The sequence below is a fragment of the Drosophila obscura genome, unplaced genomic scaffold, assembly GCF_018151105.1.
Source record: "Drosophila obscura isolate BZ-5 IFL unplaced genomic scaffold, ASM1815110v1 contig_150, whole genome shotgun sequence".
Classification (NCBI taxonomy): Eukaryota; Metazoa; Arthropoda; class Insecta; order Diptera; family Drosophilidae; genus Drosophila; species Drosophila obscura.
Window position 1 is genome coordinate 5,962,286 of NW_024542736.1, and position 27,980 is coordinate 5,990,265.

At 48.0% G+C, this 27,980-nt stretch overlaps 6 protein-coding genes across 9 annotated transcripts; 3 read left to right on the forward strand and 3 right to left on the reverse strand.

Moving 5' to 3' along the window:
- The first annotated feature begins 80 nt into the window (after nt 1-80).
- LOC111070159 (clathrin interactor 1) lies at nt 81-7,872 on the forward strand. 2 transcript variants are annotated; one of them, XM_022360525.2, is made up of 6 exons: nt 81-445; nt 1,453-1,654; nt 1,718-2,111; nt 2,171-2,264; nt 2,331-3,115; nt 3,421-6,465. In XM_022360525.2, the coding sequence occupies exons 1-6, from the start codon at nt 393-395 to the stop codon at nt 6,231-6,233; spliced, it is 4,341 nt and encodes a 1,446-aa protein (XP_022216217.2). In that variant the 5' UTR covers nt 81-392; the 3' UTR covers nt 6,234-6,465. The 2 variants fall into 2 exon arrangements, with proteins under 2 accessions (XP_022216217.2, XP_022216225.2); XM_022360533.2 differs by lacking the exon at nt 3,421-6,465 and adding an exon at nt 7,024-7,872 and having other exon boundaries at nt 84-445.
- A 549-nt stretch (nt 7,873-8,421) lies between these two features.
- Nucleotides 8,422-10,423, reverse strand: LOC111070200 (nucleolar protein 56). The gene is made up of 3 exons (XM_022360578.2): nt 10,314-10,423; nt 9,734-10,136; nt 8,422-9,670 (listed from the first exon to the last, which is right to left on the reverse strand). The coding sequence occupies exons 1-3, from the start codon at nt 10,314-10,316 to the stop codon at nt 8,571-8,573; spliced, it is 1,506 nt and encodes a 501-aa protein (XP_022216270.2). The 5' UTR covers nt 10,317-10,423; the 3' UTR covers nt 8,422-8,570.
- Nucleotides 10,424-10,559: 136 nt separating this feature from the next.
- LOC111070201 (MOB kinase activator-like 1) lies at nt 10,560-12,647 on the forward strand. Of its 2 annotated transcripts, XR_002607326.2 has the most exons (4): nt 10,560-10,988; nt 11,203-11,369; nt 11,441-12,001; nt 12,078-12,647. XR_002607326.2 is itself a non-coding variant. In XM_022360594.2 (3 exons), exons 1-3 carry the CDS (start codon nt 10,969-10,971, stop codon nt 11,917-11,919), a joined length of 666 nt encoding a protein of 221 aa, XP_022216286.1. In that variant the 5' UTR covers nt 10,560-10,968; the 3' UTR covers nt 11,920-12,647. The 2 variants fall into 2 exon arrangements, 1 of the variants encoding a protein (XP_022216286.1); XM_022360594.2 differs by having other exon boundaries at nt 11,441-12,647.
- A 169-nt stretch (nt 12,648-12,816) lies between these two features.
- Nucleotides 12,817-13,980, reverse strand: LOC111070210 (retinol-binding protein pinta). Its single transcript, XM_022360607.2, has 3 exons — nt 13,507-13,980; nt 13,208-13,437; nt 12,817-13,149 (listed from the first exon to the last, which is right to left on the reverse strand). The coding sequence occupies exons 1-3, from the start codon at nt 13,897-13,899 to the stop codon at nt 12,951-12,953; spliced, it is 822 nt and encodes a 273-aa protein (XP_022216299.2). The 5' UTR covers nt 13,900-13,980; the 3' UTR covers nt 12,817-12,950.
- A 563-nt stretch (nt 13,981-14,543) lies between these two features.
- On the forward strand, nt 14,544-14,964 carry LOC121405552. The gene is made up of 2 exons (XM_041596472.1): nt 14,544-14,654; nt 14,717-14,964. Exons 1-2 carry the CDS (start codon nt 14,570-14,572, stop codon nt 14,833-14,835), a joined length of 204 nt encoding a protein of 67 aa, XP_041452406.1. The 5' UTR covers nt 14,544-14,569; the 3' UTR covers nt 14,836-14,964.
- Nucleotides 14,934-27,115, reverse strand: LOC111068653 (transcription factor SPT20 homolog). 2 transcript variants are annotated; one of them, XM_022358319.2, is made up of 4 exons: nt 26,579-27,115; nt 16,702-17,922; nt 15,504-16,644; nt 14,934-15,404 (listed from the first exon to the last, which is right to left on the reverse strand). In XM_022358319.2, exons 1-4 carry the CDS (start codon nt 26,585-26,587, stop codon nt 15,343-15,345), a joined length of 2,433 nt encoding a protein of 810 aa, XP_022214011.2. In that variant the 5' UTR covers nt 26,588-27,115; the 3' UTR covers nt 14,934-15,342. The 2 variants fall into 2 exon arrangements, with proteins under 2 accessions (XP_022214011.2, XP_022214004.2); XM_022358312.2 differs by having other exon boundaries at nt 15,504-16,647.
- Nucleotides 27,116-27,980: the final 865 nt, after the last annotated feature.

Below are 27,980 nucleotides of genomic sequence, written 5' to 3' on the forward strand. Positions count from 1 at the left end.
CTTCGAAATCCCACTTTTTCTCTCAAATGACGATGTCCATTTTTTGTATCGATCCATCGCACAATTCACAAGCCATTGATCGATAGTTCCATTGTTAGTTTGCAGCCCTGAAAGACAGCTCACCAAAAATTTTGCTGCTGTGATTTTAATTTTGGTTTAAATTTTATTTAAATTTGTCGGAAACTGCACGCGTTGTGCGCAAGATCAGCACCTAGAGCAGCAGTAAACACAGTGCGAAATTTCCATGCAAAAACCCATCTCATTAGCAGTTGCACACACCAGAAAAACAACAACGAAAACGAGTTCGAGTGCGAGCTGTAGTTGAATTTTTTTCAGCCAGCAGCCAAGTCCGAGATTGTGTGAAAAATTCCAGTGGATAAAATTGCTTTAAAATGGTTGATAAATTCATAAGCATGTGGAAAGTGCGCGAATTGGCGGACAAAGTGTAAGTTGTGTAGATAGCATAGTGATAATGATGGTACATACACATGCACTCAAGATAATGGAACAGAATAGTGTGTACAACATTCTCTTTGAGTACAAAAAAAGTAAATGGAGGAGACACTCCCACGCCCCTGCCCAATAGGCCCACCCCCACCCCATTTACACTTGAGGCGGACAGGTGCTAATATTTGATTTTCGTGCCTTAAAGGGGAAATAGGTTTAGACATTCGCCTAATTTATGGGGAATAGTAGTCATTCAAGATGCATTTTTGGTATGGGATTATGGCCGTTTTTGTTGCTGCTTTCAAGGTTGTTCGTAATTCCGAAATGAGCTCGACTCGCAGCCACATAAACACAAAGACATTCCCCCCCATACACAGGCCAGCAGCACCAGCAATGTGATGTGTGTTTGTGTGTGTGATGCTTTATCAAGAAAACATTTTGTTTGCCTTCCGCTGCGCTGCCCAAATATAACAGAAGCACATATATTTTCACCTGTGTTAACACTTCCAGTTCCAGTCCCCAGTCTCTCGCCTATGTCTTTCCAGTGAAATTTCTGTTTTGCCATCAATATATTAATTACTTTCTGTTGGCTACTTTCTGTTGGCTGGCCCTTTGCGTGTGCCCACACACCTGTGGGTGGGGGTGGCACGAATGTGTGTGTTCCGTCCACCAAATGTGGCGATCGTTTCCCATTCCCCCTGCCCTTCCGTTCCACATAAGTGAACCCAAGTTGCAGGCACAGTGCCATTGTGGGGGGGGGCTACTACTTTTCCGGCTAGCACTTTGCGAGACTGGGTGGTGGGTGCTCTGTGGCTTATCTAGAAATTGATAAGGGCCTCTGGCCCAGTTGCGACAATTAACACTTGCCGCGCTCCCATCACGTTTCGAGTGTCATACCGAAGCCATGTTTGCCTCAGCTTATCGCAACAGCTTTAAGCTGCCACATCATATATCTTAAGTTTTCCAATGACCAACCCCCTCCACTCCATGCCTTTCCTCTCGCAGCACCAATGTCGTGATGAACTACACCGAGACGGAGGGCAAGGTGCGGGAGGCCACCAACGATGATCCCTGGGGACCCACGGGGCCGCTCATGCAGGAGCTGGCCTACGCCACCTTCTCCTACGAGACGTTCCCGGAAGTCATGTCTATGCTGTGGAAGCGCATGCTGCAGGATAACAAGACCAACTGGCGACGAACCTACAAGGTGAGTCCAGTCCGTTTTGCATGCTCCAATTGGATTGATCTGGATTAATTTCGCCAATTACAGAGTCTTCTCCTGCTTAACTATTTGGTGCGCAATGGGTCGGAGCGCGTGGTGACATCATCGCGGGAGCACATCTACGATCTGCGCTCGTTGGAGAACTACACTTTCACCGACGAGGGCGGCAAAGATCAGGGTATTAATGTTAGGCATAAGGTACGAGAGCTTATAGACTTCATTCAGGATGATGATCGGTTGCGCGAGGAGCGCAAAAAGGCGAAAAAGAACAAGGACAAGTACATTGGCATGAGCAGCGATGCCATGGGCATGCGTGGCTCCAGTGGATATAGCGGCTATAGTGGAGGCGGTGGCAGCGGTGGAGGCGGCGGTGGCGGTGGCGGTGGCAGTGGTGGTGGCTACAACGATGGAGATTGGCGCACAAATCGTGGAGACAATTGGTGTAAGTATCATCAATCAATGCGATGGGTAATCGAACAGTTACTGATGGTCCAATTGCAGACTCTGATAAGACCGCCGGGGATCGGTACGAAGATGAAGATACTCATTACGATGGCGAGCGCGAGGGCTCTGACAGCGACTCCCCCAGTCCCAGGCAAGTGTTCAATGTCCATATAAGCAATCAAACAGACAGCCTCTAACTATTGGACTCCTCCTGCAGACGCAACTATCGCTACAATGATCGGGCAAGTCCCGCCGAAGTGGCCACCGAGACCACCAAAGCACCCAACCTCAACATGAACATTCGTACAGCCAAGACCGCCGTCAGCTCGCCAGTGGCCAAGCAGCCGGTTTCGGCAACGGCAGCGGCTACTTCCGGTTCGGCTAAGCCGGCGCTATCGCAGAAGAAGATCGATCTGGGTGCGGCTGCCACATTTGGCAAGCAGCCGCCGAGCAGCGCCGCTGGCATACACTCGCCCACGCACCGCGACACACCCACCAGCTTGGATCTAATGGGCGGCGGCTCACCCAGCAGCAGCCGCAGCAACATCCAGAACAACAATATACAAAGCAATAATGATCTGCTGGATGATCTGTTCAAGACCTGTGCCACAACCCCAGAGAAGACACTGAACAGTGCCGCCGTCATTGTGGACGACGATGACGACTTCAATCCACGAGCCCCGGAAGCCGGACAGCAGGAATTCGGGGACTTTGCGTCTGCATTTGGGGGCAGCTCCTCGGCTCCCGTCAGCGAGCCACCGTCAACGGGCATACTCCCGGCGGCCAGCAATGATGAGTTTGCCGACTTTGCCGCATTCCAAGGCTCAACGACATCAACCTCGGCGCTGGATGGCAATCTGTTGAAGACAGCGACGCCAGCGAACGATTCGTTTGACTTGTTCAATGCGACGCCAGCAGCGGCAGCAGCAGCCACAGCGGGAACGGCCACAGATCTTCTGGCTGGACTGGGGGATCTGTCGATACACCAAAGCATGCCAATGGGTGAGTTTTAAAGTACTTTCGATTAAGAGTTAGACGTAGACTAGAGTTAGGCATAGGATTAGGCTTAGGCATAGGCTTAGGATCTTCCGTACGAGTATGAACGCGAGTATTTTGGAAACGTTGCATGTCGACGCGCGCGCCTTGGAGCTTGACTGGAGCCCATTATCTCCAGCTCGGGCTCCCCTCCCCTCCACCCCACACAAATACACCATACACACACACCCCTCCACACCACACACACACACATAAACGGCAACATATTCCAATCGGATGCACTCGTTCTCTTCTCTCATTCTCTCTCGCAGCAGCAGCAACAGCAGCAGCAGCTGTTAAAATGCAATTGACAGCCACGAGCCAGCAGTCGCTGGCGCCGCCGCTTCCCGCACCGCCGGAGTGGGTGCATCAGGCCCTCGCAAAGGCTGTCAAAGATCTGCATGATTTGGGGCAGGTTGAGAGCTCATCAGATGCCGCTCTGGTGGCAGCCACGCTGCAGAGACTGCACAGCTTGAATGCCCTGCCTGGATATGCCACGCCCGAGCAGCTGGTGGGTCTCGATCGCCAGGCATTCGATTGGACTGCGCTGGTGGTGGCCGATGGCGAGTACTCGGCTCTGCTGAGCCAGCTGGTTGGATTGTTCAGCCCGGACTGGCCAGAGCCCACGCGCGATTTGGATGTCCTCAATCTGTTGCGGATGGATCACAGCTTTCCGTATACACAAATGGCCTTTGAGACGCTGCACCGGCAGCTGGATAGACTGCCGGGCACAATCAGTTCTCTCTTCGGAGTCCTGCTGCAGGATGAGTGCCTGCTGGCCGTTAGTTTGCTGCACATTTCGCGCCAGAGGGCGGTGCTGATGCAGCGCTTTGCTCGCACCATTAAGGTGATACCCGAGAGGCTGGTGGAGGAGCACGATGCCCAGGTGAGGCAGTTCATTCAGCTGATTATTGGACTGCTGGCGGAGGTGGCCAACCGACTGGGTCGCCAGCTGCCGGAGATGTACGCCCCCACTCGCTATGGACATCTCCTGCTGCGCCAGTGGCTGCGGTCCCTGCACTTTGTGCTGCAGTGCGAGGAAAGCTCGGAATACTTTGACTTGTCGCCGTACTCGTGGCTGCTCTCGCAGCTGATCAACCACTTCCATGATGCCGCCACCTTGGAGGATCTCTTGCGTGTGCTGAAGGACTATGCCGTGGCGCCCAGCGGACGAAAAGTGATCGAATGCATCCTGCTTGAACTGGAGCCTGCAGCCTGCCTTAAGGTCGCTCAGTCCGCCCTTTCGGCCCAACTCAATCTCTATGTGCTGCTTGGACCTGCTGCCCTGGAGTCCGCCCCCCACTGGAAGCACTGCCTGCTGCAAAAGCTGCCCCTGCAGCGGACGCCCAGCGAAAATAAACAGCTCTTCCCACTGGTGTCCTACTTGCATGTAGTGGCTCCCGCCCAGCTGCAGGTGCTCTTCAACCAGCTGCTGGGCATCTGGTCGAAGCGCATCTCCCTGCAGAAGCTGAGCGGCCAGGAGCACTTGGCCATATCCAAGCTGCTCGTGCTGTCCGGCAAGTGTCTGTTCAAGGGACTGGAGGTGGGTCTGGACAGCAAGCGGCAGCTGCACGACGGACTGAGCCATCATCTGGAGTCGCCGGATGCCCTGCAGCGGCATGTGGGCATGAAGACAGTGGAACTGCTGTTCAACTTTATGGAGCAGCCGGACTGCAAGGACGAGGATCGCTTGCGCTTTAACTACGATTTCATGCGTGAGACGCGGGAATGGCACATTTTTGGGGAGTTCGATGAGTTGGCTCTGTTCGAGTGCCCCCGCAAGTCCGAATTGGACGAAAGACCCAGTCCAGAGCATGTCCAGCAATTGGAGTCACATCTGCGACAATTCATGGGCACTCTAGAAGAAAAGAAACCCGTTCACAGCCCAATAGAACCGAAGGATAAACCGTCGGTGGCAAAAGAGAATCTCGAAATGCAGTTGGACTCGGATGATGAGCCGCCATTGGACTCGGACGATGATGATGATGGCCTGAAGCCGTACGACATGTCCAATGACATTTCCAACACCCTCGAGCAGCGACCCAAGTTCCTGCTAGACCTGCTGCAGGTCCTTCGCTCCAAATGCGATAACTATCAGGTCTTTGAGGGCGCTCTGGGCACAGCCGAACAGCTCATACGCGGCCAGCTGGCCCGGCACGATGCCAAGCTGGCCCTGGACCTCATCCGACTGTTCATCACCCTGGAAATGCAGTTCTATTTCGAGAACTTTGAGCGCACGCAGTTCAACTGTTGCGTGGCCATTTGTGTCGCCCATCCCGGCCCCTGTGCGGAGTACTTGTGCAGACAGTTTCACACAGACAACTCCTGCTATGCGGCCAATGTGCGCATCCTGATCCTTCAGGTGCTGGCAGCAGCTGCCAAGGAAATTTCGGGCGACATTAACCAAACAGATGAGAGTGTATCGCTGGACATTGTGCCGCCAGCGGCCAAGCAGCCGCGCAAATTTCAGCTGCAGCACGAGGAAGACAGTCCAGCGGCGCGTCTGGCTGCCGCCCAGCGGATCATACGTGAGCGCCTGCGGTCAAAGACACGTCGGTACTTTAGCAAACCCAGTACCCAATCGGGGCGGCAACAGGAGCGGGCGAACCCATACCATACCGTGGCCGGAACCTTCTTCTTCAGCCTGGTGCGTGGTCAGCGCACCCGCCAGATGCTGTACGTGAAGTACGAGGACATTGCGCACAACATTGACACCCAGGTGCTGGTCAATCTGCTGCACACGCTGTCCGTGCTGGTCATGTGCTCGCAGAATTGTACGCTGCTGCCGATGATGACACGCGAGATCTTCGATCTATGCGCCTTTGTGCGCTTCAATGCCGAGGCCCGAGTGCGTGCGGCCACGCTGCAGTTGATTGGCATCGCTCTGGTCACCACGCCCAGCCAGGTGCTGACCCAGCACTTTGCCGAGTCGCTGAACGAACTCCAGCGATGGCTGGATGACTTCGTGCGCTCGCCCTTGGTGGGCGGCGAGACCTCCGATGAGTGCCGCGACCTGGCCCAACAAATACTGAGCACATGCTACAAGCTCTTCGATACAGCGGCCATGGAGCAGGCAGCAACTTAGATATACAAACAAAAACAGATATACAGAGTATTCATCTGATAACACGGTGTCCTTTAACATTTCATAGTAGTTGTAAGCTGATATAAATAGCATATTTATGTATGTGTAACTCTTGGAACTATCTTTATGTATTCCGGAGCTTGCCAAACCAAAAAAAAAAAAAACAAAAAAACAAAAACCTAAGGCAATTGCAACGCAGGTACTATATACAGATCAACAGATTTATTTCATTTCAACTATGTCTATTCTTTTATTTATTTGTTTACTTTCCTCCCACACTGCATATATGCATATACACACAAAATCGGATATGATTTCGTTACCAAAACAAAACATACATATTGTATGTACACAACATTCCTTCAATTGCGATGCGATGCGATCGATTGGATTGCGAAAAGCATTTCTCAATATACCGGGCATTGTGGCGCAGCCGCAGCCGCGGACGCACTAGGTAAACGATCAAAACTGAACAAAACAATCAATCTAGAGCAGCAGCAGCAACCGTACAGCAGCACAACCTGTAACTGAGTTACGAGTACGAGAACTATCTATCGTATCTTTTGTTTATGTAATTTGCACGCGCCTGTGCTCCATCAATGCTTCCAGTAGTAGATCACACACATCACATCATCCAGTCAGTAGTCTCGCACACACACTTCTATTCGACGCCACAGTCACAGCTACAGCTACACATACACAAAAGCTTCTTTTTTTAACGACCTATATTCATACTATTCTATGAGGCAAACACTATAACATTTGACTATATTCCATCCGATCTTTGCAGACAATATGTTGCCGCCCATTGCTGCCGTCACGGGCAATAGTCTGCTCCAGCCCATGTCCATCTCCAACAATAATAACACCACGAATGGCGGTGGCCCGGCTCCGATCAGTGCCGCCGCTCAGGCAGCCAATGTGGGTGCCACCTGGTCGGGCAATCTGAAGGCCGGTAACCTCAACATTGATCTGGACAATCTGCTGATGAGCAAAACGGGCAAATCCAATGCGCCCGCTCTATCGATGAATGCTTTAAAGACACAGAGTCCGGCCAAGACACAGGCGCCGCTGAATGTGCAGACGACCGGGGGCGGCTTTACCGGCCTCTCGCCCCTGACCAGCCCCAATCTGTTTGGTGCGCAGCAGCCACAGCAGTCAAACATTCCACAGAACCAAGCAGCATTTGCCAACTTCGGAGCGTTCCAGCAGCAGCAGCAGCAACAGCAGCCGTCACAGAATCACAGCAATAATAATAATAATAACGTAAACAACAATGGCAGCGCGTCGGCCTTTGATTTGTTTCAATGATATTGTTTAGCTTAATTAACTTACTCCCTTCTATACACATCCGCAACCTTCCTTCTGCGCACTTTCCGCACATTTCCACGCTAAACGAGGCCATCTATATATGTCTTCTATCAACACACCTATTCCTGGCTGTATTAATTGTATGCAGCATACAGTGTTTGTTTCTAGATTGATTGTTAAACAAATTGCAGTTCTAATCTTTGCCCTGCCCTGGCCCTGTCCTTCCTTCCTTACGATACTAACCCTACGATCACGATCACATATGAATTCTACATCCGTCCCATGTGTCCACTCGGAATTTTTGAATGAATGTTGTCATTAAATGCAATAAGTAATACAGAAAGGAAACGAAATATAAATGGTTGTACCAAAATGGATATGTTAGCACAACACTCTTGGACGGACCGGACGGCCAAACGATCGATCGGATCGATCCAATCCATCATTGAAATTGTTAAACAAAACAAACAAAAAAAATACTACCAATAATGAAATCAAACAATTTTTAGCAATAGTTAAAGTTACGATGTGTCTGTATATAAAAATTGTATGTAAAACAAAATATGAAATATAAAACAATTGAAAACAATAATTTAGCACGACAATCACCTTCCTCCCAACTAGCTACTATTGCTTCGGGATTTATTCTTCGACAACCGACGCCACCCAACGACAAAAGAGAATGCCGGTGAATTCTAAAACAAAATACATGTGGTGCGCTGTTCGACACGAGACTAGGATCGTGGCTTGACTCGGCTATGCTCAGCTTGAGACTCACGAATCCATTAACAAAATACTTGTTCTGCTGCTCGACTATTGTTTTTCTTAAGTTGTTGTTGGACTGCTCCCAGTCGGGTAGTGATGTGAGATCATTCGGTTGTTTTTCTGAGGGAATACCCCGAGTACATAATTGTTTATTGAAATTTAAGTGGCGACTAAATGAAAATACAGAAGAAAAATGTGTATAAAGTAAAACCATATTGGGAACCTAAAACTAAGCTGAATGTTGAGGTGGGGCTGTGGTCATTACGCCTCCACGGCTTCCTTGTTTTTGTTCTTCTTTTTCTTCTTCTTCTTGGGCTCCCCGTCATCGTTGCCATTGCCATTATCGGCGGCGGCAGCTCCATTGCCATTGCTGGAGCCATTCGCCTCGGTCTCATCCTCGCCAGCTGCGCGCTTCTTCTTCTTGTTCTTCTTTTTCTCAGACTGGGGAGCCGCATTTCCATTGGCGCCCGCTTCTTGTTCAGCCGCCTCGATGGCCTCCTTCATGACTTCAATGTTTTTGCGCGGCACATCTCCCGACTCGTAGAACTTGAGCCGATCCTCGACCTGCTGCTTTAGGGACTCGCCAAACACGCTGGTCGGCTGATCCAGGAAACAATCGATGCGGGAGGCAATCGAGCACTTGTTGGCCAGGAAACGCGAGATGCGTCCCTTGTTCTTGAGGCCAGCCCGCCCGATGAACGAAGAGTGATAGATCAAACCGTATTTGGGGGTATTAGAGCGGGTCTTGAGGGCGCGGAAGAGCGCCTTCTCAGCGCCCAGAATTTGTACTGTCGATGCTGGGTATTTGGCCAAATTGGTCAGGCTGCCGGCATGCGAGATGAGGCGAGCACCGACCTGATCACCAATCAGCGACTGCAGATTGGGAGCCACCAGGTTCATTTTGTTGTGCAAATAGGTGGACAGCTTTTTGCGGTATTCAGAAAGCTTGACAACTCGCTCTGCGAACATCTCAATGTTCATCAGATCCACAATGGATATGTCCATGCCCATGGACATTTTGGCGGCATCAATGATGGCTTGTGCCTTGGCCGAGTCCATCACAATCTTCTCAAGGTCCTCAAGCAGGTCTTGGGTCAAGTTCTTGCGGTCCTTAATGAATTTGGCTGCCTTGGCGAACATGTAGTTGTCGGGAACAATTTTGACCAGTTCTGGGAAGTGGTAGGAGTACCACTCGCGTATCCGCATGGAGAACGTGTTCACATCCTTGTCCAACTGGTCCAGCAGGGCAATCGACTGAATGATCATGTTGTCCGAACGATGGACGTTGAACTTGACCTTGGCACGCGAGTAGCTGTGGCCCAGACCCAGCTGTGCCACACCCGCCGACTGATCGGTGAATCCTGCAAAAGGACAAGGAAGGGTTAAGCAAAAGGAAAGCATTTCTTGGATATTTTAGGATCTACCTTTGACCAGCTTGGCAAAGTGGAAGCGTATACCGCGCAGAATCTCAGGCACGACACCAACTTGGCTGCACTGTACACCAATTGCTTCGGTGATGGCAGCTCCCAGCTTCGCATCGGCTATGCCCAGCGTGCACTTCTTCTTCTTCAGCTTAGCGAAGAAGTCATCAAGGAAATGCAGCAAATCCTGGGGCACAATGCCCTCGGAAATAGCATTGATGTTCTCCAAGGCGGCAATGGCCGTTTTGAAGGGAGCAAAGCCAGCCAGCTTCACAATCGAATTGAACTTGGCGAAATCCGTGACGGAGGACTCCACCTGGGGAAGGAACATGGAGACCTCCTCAAACTCCTTGACGGAGAAGACCGAGAAGCCAGCCGCATGTTCGTACAGAACATACAGGATCGACTGGAATGGCAAATGAAAAATATAATCAATTATGGTGTGGTGGCAGCACATGTGTTTTCGGAGGTGGGGTGCTCCACTCGATACGATGCTTTAGGTTAGTTCCCTATATCTGGTTTTATCTCTTTGGCACATTTTTCATTAAACTATGTGTCATTAGACTGTGAGTTGCATATTTACCATATTTAGGCCGTAAATATGCCTTTTTTAGGTGAAAAATAAAATTATGCACGCAAGGTTCTTCTACAGTTGTTTTTCCACGTGTTTCGAATGACAGTGTGTACACACATCCGAAATGCGGTTGTATGGATGTGAAATATATATCGAAATCAATATATCGACATGATAAAGATATTTTTCTGCGATAATAGGAAATTGTCAAGTCGATATATTATTTCGATAGCTCCGCTGCCACACTGGTCACACTGGACTCTGCACCAACACCACAAGAGCACTGCAGTGTGTGTGAAACCAATTTTATTTTTATTTATAACAATTTTTGCGTTTATAGACACAACAAAAATAATAAGTTGCAATATACAGATCCTAGAATACAATCCACCAGCTGTGCTCGCCCCAATTGTCGACATCAGTGGCCGCATTACCCGATTTTCCACTGCCTGTGCCTGCCCACAAAACCTGCCACAATTGCCAGCAATTTTTGTAGATTATTATTTCGAATCAATTGTGCGAATATCCAAGAGCTAATTCACTGACACGTCACAGAAATTTCTTAAGAACGGTGCGGCACTTGCCGGAACAGGCTACGCAGCAGACGAATTTGGTGGGCCCGAGTGAAAGGCAAAACAGACCCCAGAGGCAACAGGAACACTGCATGGCAATGGACTTTTTGTTGTAAGTTCATGGAAAAATGGTTCTCAAGTGCAGCCGAAACCGCAAAAGGCCCGGGCTGCAACAAAGAAAGCTTCGGCTACCCCCATTGTGTTCTTTGTTCCTCGTCAGTGGTCTGTGTGGTGTGGGGGCCTTTGTCTCCTCTGCCCACCTCCACCCGTGTGGCAGCCACTTGGGGTTGTTGGGGCCCAATACTAATCGGCTTTTATATTTGCAGCGGTTCGCGTTCTAGCAAAACCTTTAAGCCGAAGAAGAACATACCGGAAGGCACGCATCAATATGATCTTATGAAGCATGCCGCCGCCACTCTGGGATCCGGTAACCTGCGCAATGCAGTGGCTCTGCCCGACGGCGAGGATCTCAACGAATGGGTGGCCGTTAACAGTGAGTAATTATTAGTAATCGTCTTATACATACATACATCTGTTCCTTCTCCCTTTCCTTCCCCCCATTAGCTGTGGACTTTTTCAATCAGATAAACATGCTGTATGGCACGATCACGGAGTTCTGCACGGAGGAGAGCTGTGGCATTATGTCGGCTGGTCCGAAATATGAATACCATTGGGCTGACGGTTTGACCGTGAAGAAGCCCATCAAGTGCAGCGCCCCCAAGTACATTGATTATCTGATGACTTGGGTGCAGGACCAGCTGGACGATGAGACGCTGTTTCCATCGAAAATTGGTGTGCCGTTTCCAAAGAACTTTCTCACCTCCGCCAAGACCATACTGAAGCGTTTGTTCAGGGTCTATGCCCACATCTATCATCAGCACTTCTCCGAGGTGGTGACGCTGGGCGAGGAGGCCCATCTGAATACGTCCTTTAAGCATTTCATATTCTTTGTGCAAGAGTTCAATCTGATCGAGCGGCGCGAGCTGGCCCCGCTGCAGGAGCTCATCGACAAGCTGACGGCAAAGGACGAGCGGCAGATATAGGAATCACTGCAAGTGGTGGACACTGGCGGTGGCGGTGGTATCGGCATCGGCATGCAATTGGACTTGTGATGGGAGCGCTCTGGTAGACTTGTGTATTACGCTTTAGTTAGTTACCGCCTTTCCTTTAATTTTTCTTTAATTTCCTCGTTTATGCATAGATTTTAAGTTTCGTTCAGTGCTTCGTGTGGTCCCACTAAAAACAAAACATACAAAACACTAACTATAGCGGGCTAATATAATGCTGATGATGAACATGATGGAGCAACTACTATATTTTGATATGTGACTCGTAACTTTAAGAGATATATAGCATATTTATCTATATATATATATATATGTGTGTATGTATATGTAAAAGAGAAAACCAGAGAACAGCAGCACGCCTTCTATAACCCGCACACAAACACACACTCACACACACACACCCCCCGCTTATGGAAAGAAAACCAAAACAAACAACATTATGTTCACAACAAACACAATGCGTTTAATCGTTTTTCGCCCAAATGTATGTATGTATTTATTACTATTAAACTATCGCATATGTATAGCTCGGAGCTCGGCGTCGTGCATCGGATGGAACTGATCGACTGTTTGTAAGGCCAAAACCCTCCCAGCAATAGCATTGTGAGGCGACGCTCGACAGCACCCAATAAATGATAATAATTGTAGACTTGATAAACATTTTTGATACGTTTTATACTAATAAAGAGAATATTATGAATACAGCCCATGGCTACGCAACATTTTTTTGTATCGTACATTGACTTCCATATCTTGCAAAAAAAAAAATATATATAAATCCAGATGAATTGATTAGCTTATAATCAGATTAGCATGATGAACATGATATATGTATACAATACACGAGTATGTACGACTTGTATGATATTTGTATGGAATTAAGGAATATACAACTGCTGGCCGGGCGAACGCGAACTGCTACGCATCGAAAATGAGGCGCCCTAATCTATAGTATTTGGCTAATCGCTGGCTTATCTTTGTCGTCGCCGCCGGCCCGTTAACCTAAATCACTTGAGTTTGCTTTTGTATTTGTCTAGCTCCACATAGAAATCGGAATTCTCCTCCAGCAACCGTTTCCATTTAATGGCGAGTTCTGCGTAGCTCGGACCCTCGCCGCCCAGTTCCTTTGGCAAGTGCGGACTGTTCACAGAGGTTCCCTCGCGGCGAACCATCACTCGGGACCGTATCTTGGGTGTCATAAAGATCCTGAAATATCACTCAAATTAACTACGGAATGTATAGGAAGGCCAGCAGACAAGAGCACCGGAAAGTATTCAGAAAGATGTTCACATGACGCGGAGCGTTGGTAAACTCCAATAGCTTGGGCTGGCAGGGATAGGCTGTCCAGCTCTCCACCGACCGCTTGATAAGCTTGGGATTCAGTTGCAGGGCATGGCCCAGTTGAACGCCCTGCATATCCAGTATGGCCACCATGCCCTCAGCACAGCTATCGGGATCGAGCTTCAACAGCAAGTCCAATATCATTTTGCTGGTCTATATGGAATACAAAACAAAGGTCGAATATGTGTAAATCGCAATTTTGGCACGTTCTGCGTGACTCACCTTGAAGACGTTGTTCTGTGTGTGCTTCTTGGGATCATGAGCCGCAGTCCGTATGACCACAACCATCCGTTTCTCCGAGTCCGGGCCAATGGGCAGAAACACGCCCAGTTGCAGCAACTCCTGGATTTCGGGCAATTGGGGATCGCGATTATCGAACCATTCGGTGCGCTCTGCACGCATCTGATAGAATGTCTTTAGCTTCTTCTTGGCGCGTTCCACATCGTATTTGGAGGTACGCAGAAAGAAATGTAAATTCTCGAAGGTATTGCAGCCGTTGACGTTTGGATTGGCGACCAGCCAATCGCTAAGCTCCTGCACCTGCCTCAATACCTTCTCGGGATCACTGTCGGGTGCGCTGACCTGCCGCCGTGCACTGCTGCTGCGCGACCACATGTTGGTCGCAGTTTTTAAATGCAATTAACGACACTTGTCACTCTGCAGTTGTTTATAAACAAGTTCTGCTTTCAGCGCGATGCACACTCCCACTCGCGACTGCTGCACGGCTACGTTGTTTTCTGAACGCAGACTAAGCGATTGCTATAAATATATATTTGAGTTGTTATCCATTTGAAAGCTTAAATGTCGCCCAATTGGATTTACGCGCAATGCACGCCAGGCTATTTTTGAATTTGCTGATTTTGCAGTTTTTTGAGCTTAGCGAAGACTTTGCCTCGATGACGATATCAGCGAAAGCACTTGGAGATGGGAGAAGTTCGACTACTCGGAAATTGCTGTTAGTCGAAAATCGGGCGCCAAAGTGTAAGCAATATTTGAAAATATGCTGGAAACATTAAATATAATAGGAAAGTCTTCCACATGGAACAGTCTTATCGTAAGACATGTTACAAGGCCTACAGATGATTGACACTTATTTAGATCAAGGCTTTCGAAACATTTTTGCGATAAGCTTAAGCTAATTGATGAGCTCTTGGAGTTACTCCACAAATGTCTTTGTCCATTTGCATGTCATTAGACCATTAGTTGTAGGTGGTAGTATAAAAGCCCAGCATAACCAGGTTGACAGCAGTGCAAGAACAGCAATTCTTCTGCAATTACAATCATCATGTTTCTTCGTTTGGCGCTGCTTTGTGTGGCTCTTTTTGCCGTTGTGCATGCGAAGCCTGGGGTTCTGAGCGACCCCATTGAGGGTGAGTTCAAAGGGTAAAACATATCCTGAAGCTATGGATTCTTAATGTTTTTCATTCCACAGGTTCTCAGCCTGGCAGTGTTCGTCCAATTGTTGTGCCGGATCCATTTACGGACACAAAGCAGCGCACTCTCGCATTACTACTGCCACTTCTGTTTCCCAGCCAATTCGCCTTGGGCTAAATATGCAAATAAAGTCAACTAAATGAGCTTATAATATGGAATGGACTGTTTGCATTGGTATTTGGGTATGGTTGATTGAAACCACAGCCGTACTTTAAGATAAACTTTATTCACATAAAAAATAAATAATTGTTACATTTCAACATTTTGCTCTGCCAATTGCCGCACCATAAAATCGTCATGGCCTCCTCCTTCGCTTCAACTCCACTGGTCTTACCCTTGCCCTTCCTGGTCGGGGCTTTAATTTTGCTTAGTTCTTAATCCTTAACTTTTAAAATAGAATGAATATTTACACAGATGTTGTACGTAAAACTTAATTCAACCGGATGGGAAGGGCGGTGGACATCTGGCTCTGGGGGAGGAAGGAAACAGGTACGGGTACGGGAACGGGACCAGAAACGGAGGTGCATATTGCTGGAGGTACATTTTTGTTTTGTGCCTTTTGTGGGGTGCATCGGGCGGGTAGGGCTGGTGCTGGTGCTGGATTGGTGCTGGTGGTGCAAGTGCTCAGAAGGCGCCATTGAAGTGCAGATTTTGTGAGGCGAACTGTGGTATCCCATGGTTGAGAGCTAAAACTTTACTGATTACTTTCAATTCATCAAGGTTTCTTAAGCTGCTAAATTGACTAAGATGATTGCTCGTTTCTCTACTCTTGAAGTGTGCATTACCTGGACTAATGTTGGATGTCGCATCGCCGACCTGTGGCTGTTGCTGCTGTTGCTGCTGCTGCTGTTGCTGCTGCTGCTGGAGCTGCTGTTGCAGATACTGCTGAGCATTCTGTTGGAGTTGATTGCTCAGCTGTGGCGTCAGATGCTGCCGATAGAAGTTCTGATTGTCGAGATTGGGATTCGAGTTGGGCTGCTGCTGCTGCTGCTGGCTGACGATGGTGGTGGCAAAGGAGTTGCTCGGCTGGATCTCCACATTTGAATTCAGGCCAAAGTTGCCCACTCCCGACTCCTGGCGAAACTGGCGTCCCCTATGTTGCTGCTGCTGCTGTTGCTGCTGGTAAAGAGCACTGCTCACGTAGCTGGGGAGCAGCAACTGTTGCTGCTGTTGTTGCTGCTGTTGTTGTTGCTGCTGGTGGGGCTGTTGGAATTGCTTGAAGCTGTGCTGAGGCAGTGCCTGCTGGTGCGACGCCTCCGCGGGGGCAAAGTTGAACTGATTCGAGGGCTGTACCTGCAGATTGTTATTGATGGAATTTTCATTCGATTTCTGCAATGATTGCTGCAAGTTTTGGAAAATCTGCTGCACTGCATTCGAGGGGGCGGGGCCCGGCAGCTTCTGGTAGTTACTTTGGCTATTGCCGTTGTTCAGGGAAAATTTATGACCCGAAACGGCATCGCGGAGCGGCAATTGCTGCTCAATTGGATATGTGGGATAAATAACAGTTTTGGTATGTGTGCTGGGTATAAATTCCACCGAAGGTCTTATGGAGTAACCCACAGCCGGTGGTTGCAGCGTCTGAATGGCCTCCAACGAACCATGTTGATGCTGCTGTTGCTGCTGTTGGACTTGGGGCAGTTGCTGCTGTTGTTGTTGCTGCTGTTGTTGTTGCTGTTGCTGTTGTTGCTGCTGTTGCTGCTGTTGCTGCTGTTGTTGTTGTGGCTGCAATGTGCTAGATTGCGCAAGTGGTGCGCCCTGGAAGCGGCTCTGGCTCTGCTCCTCCAGCAGCTTCAACTGGCGCAAGATCAGCGCTTGCTGCTGCTGTGCTTGCACCTTCAGCTGGTAGATCTGCTGCTCCAGGGCACGCTGCCGCTCGATCAGATAGTTGTTTACGCTGGGCGGCGCCGCCAGATCGGTGAGTGGCTCCTGCTGCAAAGAGTTTCAAGGATTAGACTTCAATTGGGCGGCTTCTGGGTATCCTACCTTGGCATAGTTGGCGGTGGAGCTGGCCAGGAATGCGGGCGTGGTGGAGAATCCATTGCTGAGGCTCGTACTCGTGCTGACCTGCGTGGTGGTGGTGCTGCTGCTGCTACTGCTGCCGGTGGGCGGGTACTGTGTGGGCAGCGGTATGGCCGGTGGCTCCGTCTCTAGCACATTAAGCTTGGTGATGGTGGGTCCAATGTGTGGATGCTGCTGTTGCTGCTGCTGCTGCGGATAGTTGGAACGCTGTGCCCCGGACACCAGGGGACGGAACTTTTGCGCTGTTCCCCGCTCATCGAGATCCACCGTGAAGGCCGTGACGAGTGGCGCTTCCTGGATGCGAATGTCCTGCTTGTCGACCAGCTCAATGTTCTCCCCGTCCTCGTTGTGTGTGGGTCTGGGTGTCGTTGTGGTCGTTGTCGTTGTGGTTGTTGTTGTGGGACGACGCCGTGTGGTGCGTGGACGAGGCGTCGTCGAGGTTGTACTCGTCGTTGGGGTGGTGGTGGTTGCCGCTGTGGTGGTTTCCACCCTCCGTACATTGCTGATCTCGAACTTGATCTCATGGCTGCCGTCGTGGGAGATCTCGTTGCTGCTCACGGACCCCAACCCCGATCCGGAGCTAGAGCCGGAGTCCACGCTGCGTGTCAGCTGGCGATTGTCCGGACCCGCCTCCACGGACCTTGGCTCAATGGAGAGGGCGCTAGGCTTCCTCAGCACCGTGGTCTTCTTCCACAGCTTGGAGCGATCGATGAAGGAGGAGAGAAGCTGCTCCTGGGCATTCCGCTCGTCGAAGGTGGCCGTGTAGAACTGCACGGTGGGCACCACAGCCTCCGGCTCCGAATCCGACTCCGCCTTGTTGGTGCTCTCCTCGAGGATCTCGTCCTTTTCCCGTGGCGATGGCAGTGTGGTGGCCTCGTTCCGTGCCAGAGTCGTTCGCGATCCGCTGCTTCTGGGGCTGCCACTCTCCCCGCTCTCCGTCACGCCAGCTGCGGAGGCGGCCGCCTCCTCCTGCTCCAGCTTGTCGATGGCCCGCAGCAGCGCCTGGCGCACGGAGTAGTCCAACTTCTGGATGGCCTCGCGCGGAATGATCTCATTGCTCTCGGTGCTGGCACTCTCGCCCTCGCCCTCCTCCTGCTCCCCGCCGGCGCTGGCCAACTGCAGCGTGAGAGCGGCCAGCAAGAGCAGCACCAGAAGCGCCCAGGGCAGGCTGCTGTTGAAATGTCTCTGAAAATGGGAGAATCGAAAGATGGGCATGGGGGGAACCATTAGCATTGGACTCGGATGATTTAATGGCTTGTCTTCAAATTTAATAACTTAATAAGTTTGAGCGTTCCACTGCCCTAATCGCTGCAGCGATTTTCCGTCAAAGTTTCAGGCCTCATTTCATTTAATGGCAATTGATGGTCGTCGTCGTCGTCGGTTCGCTGGCGCCACCTTGGGTTCCGAGCCCTTGGGTCTCGGCTTGGGCCCTTGGGTTAATTGTCTGTGACATCAAACGACACTGGCTTAATTTTGGATGGGCCAAAGATCTGTAACCATTCCCAGGGATTCTTTCTTTGAACTACATATAAAAATCTTTCCAAATTCTGCCATCAGTGGAAAACTCTAGTGTCTGGTGAATTTTCCACTCACCCCGACCAAATACACTTGTGCAACACGCTCGAAAATGCATGTGGGGTAACCCATGCTGACCCCTTAGCTTTTCCACAACGAATCGCGAGTGTGTAATCTTTCCGGCATTTGCGCAGACGGCAAATCATAACGCATTACACTTAATCATAGCTGGGGCTGGCCAGCAAGAGTGCCCACTCATTGCCCTGGCCAGGAGGATCACATCTGTGTGGGATCTGTGGGTTTGGGCAGCGACTGACTGGCTGCGTTGGGGGTTTGGTTTGGGTTCGGGTCTGCGTCTTTTGCACAATTTCCCATTTTCAACAGCTTGACGATTGATTTCTGGGTTTCGGCTCTAACTGTGGCTGTGGCTGTGGCAAAACATTTTGCAAATTGGCTTGAAACGCTTGTTTGGACCTGGCCGAAAGTTTAGGCTAATTGTTGCATCAACAAGGCGCTGCAGCAAGCGAAAGCAAACCTATCCGACCACCTGTCGCTGGGGCTGCAGTTGGAGATGGAGATGGAGGCTGAAGCTGAAGCTGAGGCTGAGACTAATGCTGATGCCGACTGTGGTGATGATTTTGATTTGGTTTCGGTTTCGTTTCGGGGTTTCGTTTGTGAGGGTGCCCCTGCCCGGCATCGGGATCGGGATCTGGCAGTCACGTTGTTGCCACTTGGCACTTTGCATTTCTTCGCATTTGTTGGCTAAATTTTTAGCATCGTGGCTGGCTTGGCTGGCTGGGCTGGCTTGGAAATTATTTAATCAGCGCAACAGCAGCGCCAGCAGTTGAAATGAAAAGCAAAGAAAAGTTCAAGGATGCGATCGATGTTGCATAAACAATTGCTAGGAGAAATTTCACTGCGGTTGAACTCCTAAAAAAAATTATGAAAATCATTGTAACGCACAGCCAGGGATCATTAATCTTCGGCCAGTGATTAAATCTTTCAACACTCCACACAGACACCCTTTGACGCCAGATCGCACCGAAACTTTCCAAATAGCCGCAGGCGTCTCGTCTTTTCTCTCCTTTGATGTTCATCAATATAATATTGAACATGACTTGACTCATTTTCTGCGGCAAGTGCGATGCGGGAAAATAACCATAATTTTTCACCATCTAAATGGGAAGAGCTCATGGAGGTTGGAGGGGCAGCAGCAGCAGCAGCGGCAGCCGTCGCAAATGTCTTCCGCCCATGCCAAGGCCAGAGTTCAAGTTCTGCCAAAGGGCAAAGCATTATGGCTGCAGCTTGACTGCGCCAGTCAATTGGATATCCCCGAAACCAGTCATAAGTCTTTGATGGGAAATAATTTTTGGCTGTCCAGTCAGTCATTGCTTTTCGCTTGACTGTCTTCTCCTTCTCTGTCTCTCTCTCTCTCTGTCTGGCTCCTTTTTTTTGGCTTGGCCAAAATCAATAGCGTTGTCTGCTTTGTTGCTCATTTGCGTCAATTTCACTATGGAAATCATCATCACTGGCATTAAGACAGTCTCAGGCGGACAGTCAGTCAGGCCCGGCACATGGACAGTCTGTCTGGCAGTCAGTCAGTCAAGTCTCTGGGGCTGGGGATGGGATACTCGCATTGGCGTTAAGCTAATCAAGTTGCCGGCTGTCTTTGTTGGCCAGAGGAAGCAGAGGAGAGCAGCACACACCTCTGCATAGTGCTCGTAGGGGGAAAAATAAAAAAAAATAAAATAGTAATCATCATAAATTGTAATGGTCAGGCGAAGGCAGTTGGAAATCTGCTCCATCGCCTCCACACACACGCACACACACACAATTGCATGCAGCAGGCATTTCCATTTCCACTTCTTTTATGCTATTGAACGAGGAGGGGGCAGAAGAGGGTGGAGTACATATTTCCCTGCCATGTTTGCCACTTGAAAACACGAATGTTTCATGCAACTTTTGCGGAAGTGCTTAATGGTAAATATTTGCTCGAATTGTGTGGAAAATTCCCTAAAAGTTTCATTGATGAAAGGTTTTAGTATGGCTTTTGTATTCATGATTTAGTGTGGGATTAATGTTGGTTTCTTGGCATTTTTTAAATGATATTTGATCAAATTAAAGGGTAAGTTATATTGCAAGATTTCTAATGATTTCTTTTACACTCTCTGCGTGAGTTGGATTCCATCCATCTGGCCAACAATTACACAACAGAAAATACATATTCCCAATTTGTAAACAATTCTTCAGATATGTGCCGCGCTGATTAATTCAACGCTGAATTACACACTTCGCATAGAAAAGTTCACAGCTCATCGCATCATCATAATAATCAACCCAATTCCATTCCCCTCGCCGCAAATTTCCGTTTTAATTTTCTGAGGAGTGGCCTGGCCTGAGCCGGAGCTGAAAGTATTCGCATGGTAAATACACATTTAACAAGCAAGTAAAATGCCAGAAGGCACCTCTATAAAACTCCTTTAATTATACATAATTATATTAGTGGCCGCTGAGTTCCGCAAAAGCCGCAGGCCGCAAAACAATCGGCAAAAAAATGTGTAAAAAGTGATTTAACAATCGAGCAACGTCAATAAATTAGCAATAACTCAATGGATAATGGCCCCAAGGTGTCCATATTATTTATTTGCCATTGTATTTGCGGCATTGCGGTGTGTGATGTGTGGGTTGAAAGTGTTTTCTAAGCTTAAGAAAATCTCACCCTAGGCCCGAAACTGGAGAAGAGAAGCGGCAATTGCATAAGCCACTGACCAGCCAAAAGACGACTCACTTTCGACCGGCAGGGGGGAGGGCGGGCGGTGTGGACTGGGTAACCCAGTTCCAGTCGAACAATAAAAAAAGATGGTACATCATATTCGTTTGCCAGTAATGCGAGCTGTCAGCTGTGCGGGGGAGGGAGTTGCGCTGCTCGAGTGCGAGTCCGCGAGTATATGGGTCTCTGTGTGATTTGATTGTGTGATTAATTTCACGCTTCGCCTCAGACATTTCACATTTCACATTCTGCAGATGCATTTTGCATTTTGCATTCGACTGCTGGTGCACCCAGAGGAGGATTGGATTGCCCAAGGCCTGCGGTTGCTTGCCAACGGCTGTGGCATCCACCAGACACGCATTATTAAGCAGCTGCCGCGGGATGTGTGATAAGACCCGAATACGAATATTACTCGTAAACCCGCCCGAAAGTTGTCTTTCTGGCTCTGGCTCTGGATGGGTATGGGTAATGGGGATGGGGCTGGGGGTATGGGATGTTACACAGCTTCACCGCATAACGCAATCCATTCCAATACATTCCCCGTGCCATCTGCCAATTGGCGAGTCGGTGCAAATTGCCGTTTACGAGTTTTCCGAATGTATGTGGGCCAGCATAAATATTAATGCTGTTCAAATTATGTTGTAATCCCCACGACCGCGGGCAGTGTCATGTCATAAAAATCAACAGCATAAATTGTAATCAAAAGATTAGTGTTATATATACATTTTTTTAATAAAAAAGCCCTGAACGATGCTTTATGGTTTTTTTTGGTTTAGGTTCACGCCCCAAATAAACGATGGATGAGGGTGTAAATAGGGTATGATTAAGACACAGTTTATGGAACAGAATGTACTACCAAAAACCTAAAACGCCGATGCTAACAAGAACAAGTGTGCCCCAGCTGACAGCTGATAAACCCAAAACCCAAACCCAAAAAACTCATATCGAGCATTTCATTACCACTTTACCCTACCCTATGATAGTCTTTTTTTCGTCCGCTGTTTCCCAATAAATTTGTTACAGTATTTTATTGGCTTTTAACTGCCTTTGTGGCTACTAAGCTTTGTTGTCCACCGGCTCATAAAAAACCACTGTAATTGCGTGTGTGGGCCTCTGCAGCAGCCGCAGACGCAGCCACAGCAGCAGCAGCATCTCGATGGGACGCACCTTTCTAGAGCGGACAGCAAGTCCCCCAGCATTTGCATAATTTCACACTCGACACACGATGCGACGCTCCGCTCCCCACCTCTACGTGTGTACAAATGTCGAGGCGGACGCGCCCTGGCCAGAGCGAGATCTACGGCATTGTTTTGTCAAGATATTAACCTAATCTTTTGGTGATCGACCGATGCGATCCGCATGGAGGCTGTTTTGACATGGAAGTGAGCTTTTGATTGGCATTGATTGGGCCTCTGGATATTGACCAATAACGAGATATTCATATGATATTCGTATCGCTATAAGCGAGGGTATATCTTTTCAAAATTCATTGCTGTTTACAATACGATTAGGGTCCATTTTGCAGACTGTTATTTGCATATTTATGTGCATTTAATTGGGCTTTGGTTTCGCAGATATGTACAGCAGATCGTAGCGTATGTTTGCCCTGTGAACCACTCCGAAGACAATAGATTTTTGGTATATTTTTAGTTGATTGGGCAGAGGTCAGGCTGGGGCCCCATTGATGAACCGATCAATGATAACCATTCGAAGTTCAAGTTGTGGCCTGAGTTTTGATTGTTTCGCCCGCTCTGTAGGCATCAAATTCAATTTGCCAAGCCGATGTTATGCATAATAGTAATAATAATATGATGCTGATGCTGCTGCTGTCCATTACAAACGGGTTTCCATGATAGTTTTTTGTTTTTTTTTTTTCGCCACGCCAAACTCTCGCTGACATTGGCAGCATCTCCCATCTCATCTGCTATCTTCCAGTGAAAATCCAAATGGCCAGCTCTGCCCTGCTCTCCGCTGATTGACCAACGCTTTCTGGCATCCATCTGGCAGTGTCTTTTATTTATCCACGCCGCATTTCATAATAAAAATAAAGACAAAATTACCAATGTGCGCATATTACAATAAATTTCCGAAACACACTCTACTCTTATAAGGTTTTTCCATCTAACAATCATTTGTGTTTGTTTGTTTTCTTTGGCTTTGGCTTGAATGTGTTTTTTTTTTGCCTTTTTTTTTATGTATTTTTGCGGGGCGCGTTCGCGTAATGTCTGCCTGCCCATTGTTTGCGGATCTGAGGTGGAAATATCTTCTTTTTCTCTCTTGGTTTTTGTTTTGCTCTTTTACTCGTACATCTAATGGGGCGCGTTGAGACAAAAATGCAATGTCAATGGCATCATTGCGCCGTGTACTCGGTAATTTCGGTTTCACTTTTATCGATGCCCGAGCATCTAGTCTTTGAGGAAGACCTTACCTTACCTTCCAACGAAGCAGTGAAGCACTGAAGCAGTGGCTGCAGCCGCAGATGGGGTATGAAGATGAGGCTGCTGCACCGTTGTCTGGTGTCCATTTGAAGTGGTAAATGTTTTTTTTTATACGCAGCTCCAATGCTTTGTTTGCCCTGTCTATATATACGTACTTATTATAGTTACATATTATTATGCAAATCGCTTACATTGTGTGTGTGTGTGTGTGCCTGTGTGGCTCGTCGTGTGCCACTTACTGTTTAGCGTACAACTGCCAGATGGGGCCTAGATGGGGCCTGCTGTTGACCTTTCGACAGCGTACAGCGTACGGCGTACAGCGTGCAACGGGCAAGAGTAAAAGTGAGACAACTTACAAAATAAAAGACTTAGGCAACGAACGCGGGCGCTAAACTCCTCCTAAGAGGCATTGCATGACCACAATTAACCAGGGCACCTGCTCGCGCGCGCCTCTCAGCAAGTGTCATCGCAAATTATAGGATATACAGCTCGTATTTATTGTAAGGAGTAAGGCACTGATCTCAGGTGTCTCTGATTTATGTGCCGAGATGTGCAGAGGGGGTTTTCTCCTACCCGCCAATATCCATCATCATCCTGCACCATCATCTATCATATGTTAAATCGTTAGTTTTGACAATTGCGCAACTTCGTGCAGAGTCTGATTTTAGATACAGATCTGCCCCTGCAGGCACGATATACGAGTACGTACACGCTCTCGGATCTCAGTGTGCGGGCGTTTTTTTTTATTTTTGTTTGAACTTTATTTATATTATTTATTCGCTGAATTCATGAATTGAATATCTTGTGAGCGAATGAATGAATCCCCACCGATCATGAGTGAGTGTGTGGCACTTTTACTTTTCTTTGCCTTACAAACTCCCAACTCTGAATCTAAGACAATGGCCAGGAGGGGGTCAATAAATTCGATAAGCAAATAAAACATCATGGTCTGATCGATGACTGTGAAAATTGTGGCCTGCGGGCACTTGAAAAACACTAATTGAAATTCAGTGGGGGAGATTGCAAGCTCTGGAAATTATTTATTTCAAAAATACGATACCAGAGAGTGGCGAACTGTGGAGAGTGTTTGCCAGTTAATTGTTGTAGATTTCTATGGCACTTAATTTGCCTGAAGCCACAAGCGCATCCTGGATATATGTTAGTATAAGTAATTTCGAATATTTAAAGCTACAGTCCTGGACTGGGGAATAGCTGTGCTTTCGTCTCTACATACCCAAAGGATAGTCTCTGGTGAGTCAACCCTACACATCAAAAAAGACGAAGAAACATTTTCCCTTTTTGTTTCTCATTGAATTTGTTGTTGTAATTAAATTCGAAAAACCATCCTTCAGTCAATGGCCTCGACACCTCCTCCCTTGACACTGGACGCCTGCCTCTGTATGATTTATGACCCGATGGCTAATTTTGGGCTGGTGAAATCTTCGGGCAGAAATGGGCAAGGAAGCTGCAATGCTGCAGAGCTTCTTTTTTGTTTTGTTTGCCAAGGCAAACAAGTAAATGCGAAAAAAGGAGAGAGAGAGAGAGAGAAAAGTAACGCAGCATAATCAATTTTAAGCATTGTCAAACTGCAATTATGCAATGGTGAAAAGTGAAATTTTATTGCATGTCAACAACGGCAGACATCTGCACATATCTTGCGTTTGGGGACGTCTTCACTGATGACTTGCTAGCTGGGATGGGACTGTAACTGGTACTGGTACTGGTACTAGGATGGGGCTGGGATTCGACCCGGTACTCGGACTTCATACTGGTATCGTCACTGGCTTTGGCTCTGGCGCTGACTCTGGCGCTGACTCTGGCTCATGGTCCAGTCGAAGGCTGAAGCTGAGGCCGCAGCAGCAAACTCTCAACTTTGGCTGGCGAACAGGTCGCTTGTCGATTTGAATTTGGCCATAAACTGTGGATTGCATAAGCTGAAATCGGATATGCTTGGGGTTTGGGCTTGGGCTTGGTTCAGTTCGGTTCGGTTCGGCAAAAACTTTGTGGGGTTTGCATACGGGTCAGAAGAAAACATAAATCCTGTAACTAGCTCGATTGGGCAACCTGCCAGCAAGGCAGCAATCCAATCGCTTTCTGGTGTGCCAACTAATTGAGTTGAATCACCGACGAGGCTGTGATTAGAGGTCTTATTAAGCGAGTATACCCAGAGATCCATTCACATTTATGGCCACTTTAGGGTCCAACAGTCAAAGCGTTATATGTCGCTTTTAACGGTCTTAATCAGCCTTCGCCATTTAGTGGTTTTATCAACTTCTCTTGACTCTTTTTGAGTGATTAACGGTCGTTAAACAACTCCATTGGTAGCTGGCATACGCATCTGTGATCTCTCTACGAATGCCAATGCGAATGCCTCTCATATGTCGCTAATTAAATTGTTTTATTGGGTCTCGGGTTGTGTCCAGCACCGAAATGGATTCATTAAATGGCATTAAAAAGCCATTACACAAATGACTCGGCAAACGACTTTAAAAAAATTTGATTTTGCCAAATAAAACGAAAAGTCACAAAATCACCCTTCACATCAAATTACTGAATATGCATATATTCATGATTAGGTTGTAGGATCGATAGCCGTCGAACGGAACTCCCACACGGATCGATGGACCGACGCAGCGAATAAATGTGCCAAAGATGGGCGTGGACAACCAGCTGTATATTTCACTTTTAACTAATTGAAGTAATTCAATTAGCAGCCATGGAGAAACTTTTTCTGAGTGGGGGATTTTGCATACGGCATATGCAACTTTCGGATATGGACAGTGAGAAAAGACAAAGGGGAATAGAAATTGTTTTCGGGCATCTTTCTTCTTTTTGGCACCTTTTAATTATACTGCGACTCTGTCTGACAGAATAATTGACTCTAATGTCATTAGGATTGATCTCTGATCACGAAATTTGATTAGAACTATTTCATTTATTGGCTGCAAAGATATTAAATGATTCTAAACACTTAATCGTTAAGTGATTTCTCATAGATTGAGTGCTCTCCCCACTCCACTCCATAGAGCTCCTTATATATTCATGATCAGCCTTAAATTTCCCGGAATTCTTTCCCAATTTTTCAAGTACCGATTATGGATTTTTATATGCTACTTACCAGCATCATTGTGACGGTGTATCTAAATGAGATATATCCAACAATATAGCGACGTAATCCAATTCAAATGAGGACCGCTCCACCGCACTACTCTCGCTCTCTCCGGCTCTCTCCCAGACGATATACAAAGGTCTTTTGCACGCAATCAAATTGTAATATTCGTTGATTCGGATCGAAACAGAAACCGACCCTAATTAAATGCGAATTAATGGCCAACGTTTCCCTTACTGTGGGTTTATTGTGTTGGGCTTTGTATTCATTTGATTAGTTTACAGCTTATCTGCCGCTGGCTGCTGTCTGTTTGTCTTTTGGGGGATCTGTCTGGCCCTTTCTCGTTGCACTTTATTTTAGTTTAATTGCCAAATTTCGAATCGTTATTTTCAAATTAGCGAACAGTTCACACCAGCACCAGCAACAACGATCGAACGATCGATCGATGGAAGAAAATGAAACGAATTTTCACGGCTTAAAGTTATATTCAGTGGGTGTTTTTTTTCGGGCTCTGAGTCGACTGGCCGCTGAACACAAACCAAACCGTCTGAATGCTCGCTGCAGACTGAAGCTCGGAGCGCGCTGTGGTTTCCTGGCCAAAGACAAAAGCCAAGCCAGGCCCGAAGATGCTGCTGCTGCTGTTGCTGCTGCTGACTCTGCAGCATGTTGCTGGCCGGCTTGGCTTGGCTTACGGGCCTAATGAATGAAAGCTGCCTCATTACGGCCCTCACCCTCTCTTGTTGGTTGGTGGGCTTGAACTTGGCTTGCCAATTCACTGGCGCCCAACGCCTTTAAGCCCAACATCCAATATGATGCAACACGATTCTGCCGCGTTTACAGCCTGTGGCTTAATTAAATTTTATATATATTTATACACTTCTTCTTTTTTATCTACCATACAGCCATTTTATGCGTGTCTCGTTTTGATGGCCAGACAGACTTTCCTTTTCGTTTTACGACATTACCCAACCGGTGGCATCTTCGCTGGCCAAGCAACCCGTTTCGGCCAAATCCTTGCCCACAGCCACCGCTTAATGAGCTGACGCCAACGGTCCCAGCCACCACACAGTTAGTGCCCCACACACGTGCCACAGATCAGAGTTGGACTTCCGCGTGGCCCCGTGGCTCAAACAAATTTTTTCGGGCAATTCGCGGTAGAAATTTCTCTCAAATTAGCGCCAGTTTTGCATGTAAATTAACTCATTTCTGCAGACGCATTTTCTATATTCGATTTCCGCTTTTTTCCGCCATTTCCGCTCAGCTCAAATCTTTGTTAAACTTTGCCACTTGCAATTATTTAATTTCAGTTTTTTTTTTGTTTTGTTTCTTGCGTGGCTAAGCATTTGCTTTAATGCGGCTTTTGATGAAGCAATAAATGGCTGAAGAAAATGAAGCAGCAAGGAAAATAATA

Coding starts and splice junctions, on each gene's coding strand:
- LOC111070159 (XM_022360525.2), top strand. CDS start 393: ATGGTTGATAAATTCATAAGCATGTGGAAAGTGCGCGAATTGGCGGAC. Junction 2,112..2,170: donor AAATCGTGGAGACAATTGGT/GTAAGTATCATC, acceptor GTCCAATTGCAG/ACTCTGATAAGACCGCCGGG. Junction 2,265..2,330: donor AGCGACTCCCCCAGTCCCAG/GCAAGTGTTCAA, acceptor CTCCTCCTGCAG/ACGCAACTATCGCTACAATG.
- LOC111070200 (XM_022360578.2), bottom strand. Junction 9,671..9,733: donor CTTTGCCAAGCTGGTCAAAG/GTAGATCCTAAA, acceptor GTCCTTTTGCAG/GATTCACCGATCAGTCGGCG.
- LOC111070201 (XM_022360594.2), top strand. CDS start 10,969: ATGGCAATGGACTTTTTGTT. Junction 10,989..11,202: donor ATGGCAATGGACTTTTTGTT/GTAAGTTCATGG, acceptor TTATATTTGCAG/CGGTTCGCGTTCTAGCAAAA. Junction 11,370..11,440: donor CGAATGGGTGGCCGTTAACA/GTGAGTAATTAT, acceptor TCCCCCCATTAG/CTGTGGACTTTTTCAATCAG.
- LOC111070210 (XM_022360607.2), bottom strand. CDS start 13,899: ATGTGGTCGCGCAGCAGCAGTGCACGGCGGCAGGTCAGCGCACCCGAC. Junction 13,438..13,506: donor CACAGAACAACGTCTTCAAG/GTGAGTCACGCA, acceptor TATTCCATATAG/ACCAGCAAAATGATATTGGA. Junction 13,150..13,207: donor ATCTTTCTGAATACTTTCCG/GTGCTCTTGTCT, acceptor GTGATATTTCAG/GATCTTTATGACACCCAAGA.
- LOC121405552 (XM_041596472.1), top strand. CDS start 14,570: ATGTTTCTTCGTTTGGCGCTGCTTTGTGTGGCTCTTTTTGCCGTTGTG. Junction 14,655..14,716: donor TCTGAGCGACCCCATTGAGG/GTGAGTTCAAAG, acceptor TTCATTCCACAG/GTTCTCAGCCTGGCAGTGTT.
- LOC111068653 (XM_022358312.2), bottom strand. Junction 16,648..16,701: donor CCACCGCCAACTATGCCAAG/GTAGGATACCCA, acceptor AACTCTTTGCAG/CAGGAGCCACTCACCGATCT. Junction 15,405..15,503: donor GACATCCAACATTAGTCCAG/GTAATGCACACT, acceptor GTAAAGTTTTAG/CTCTCAACCATGGGATACCA.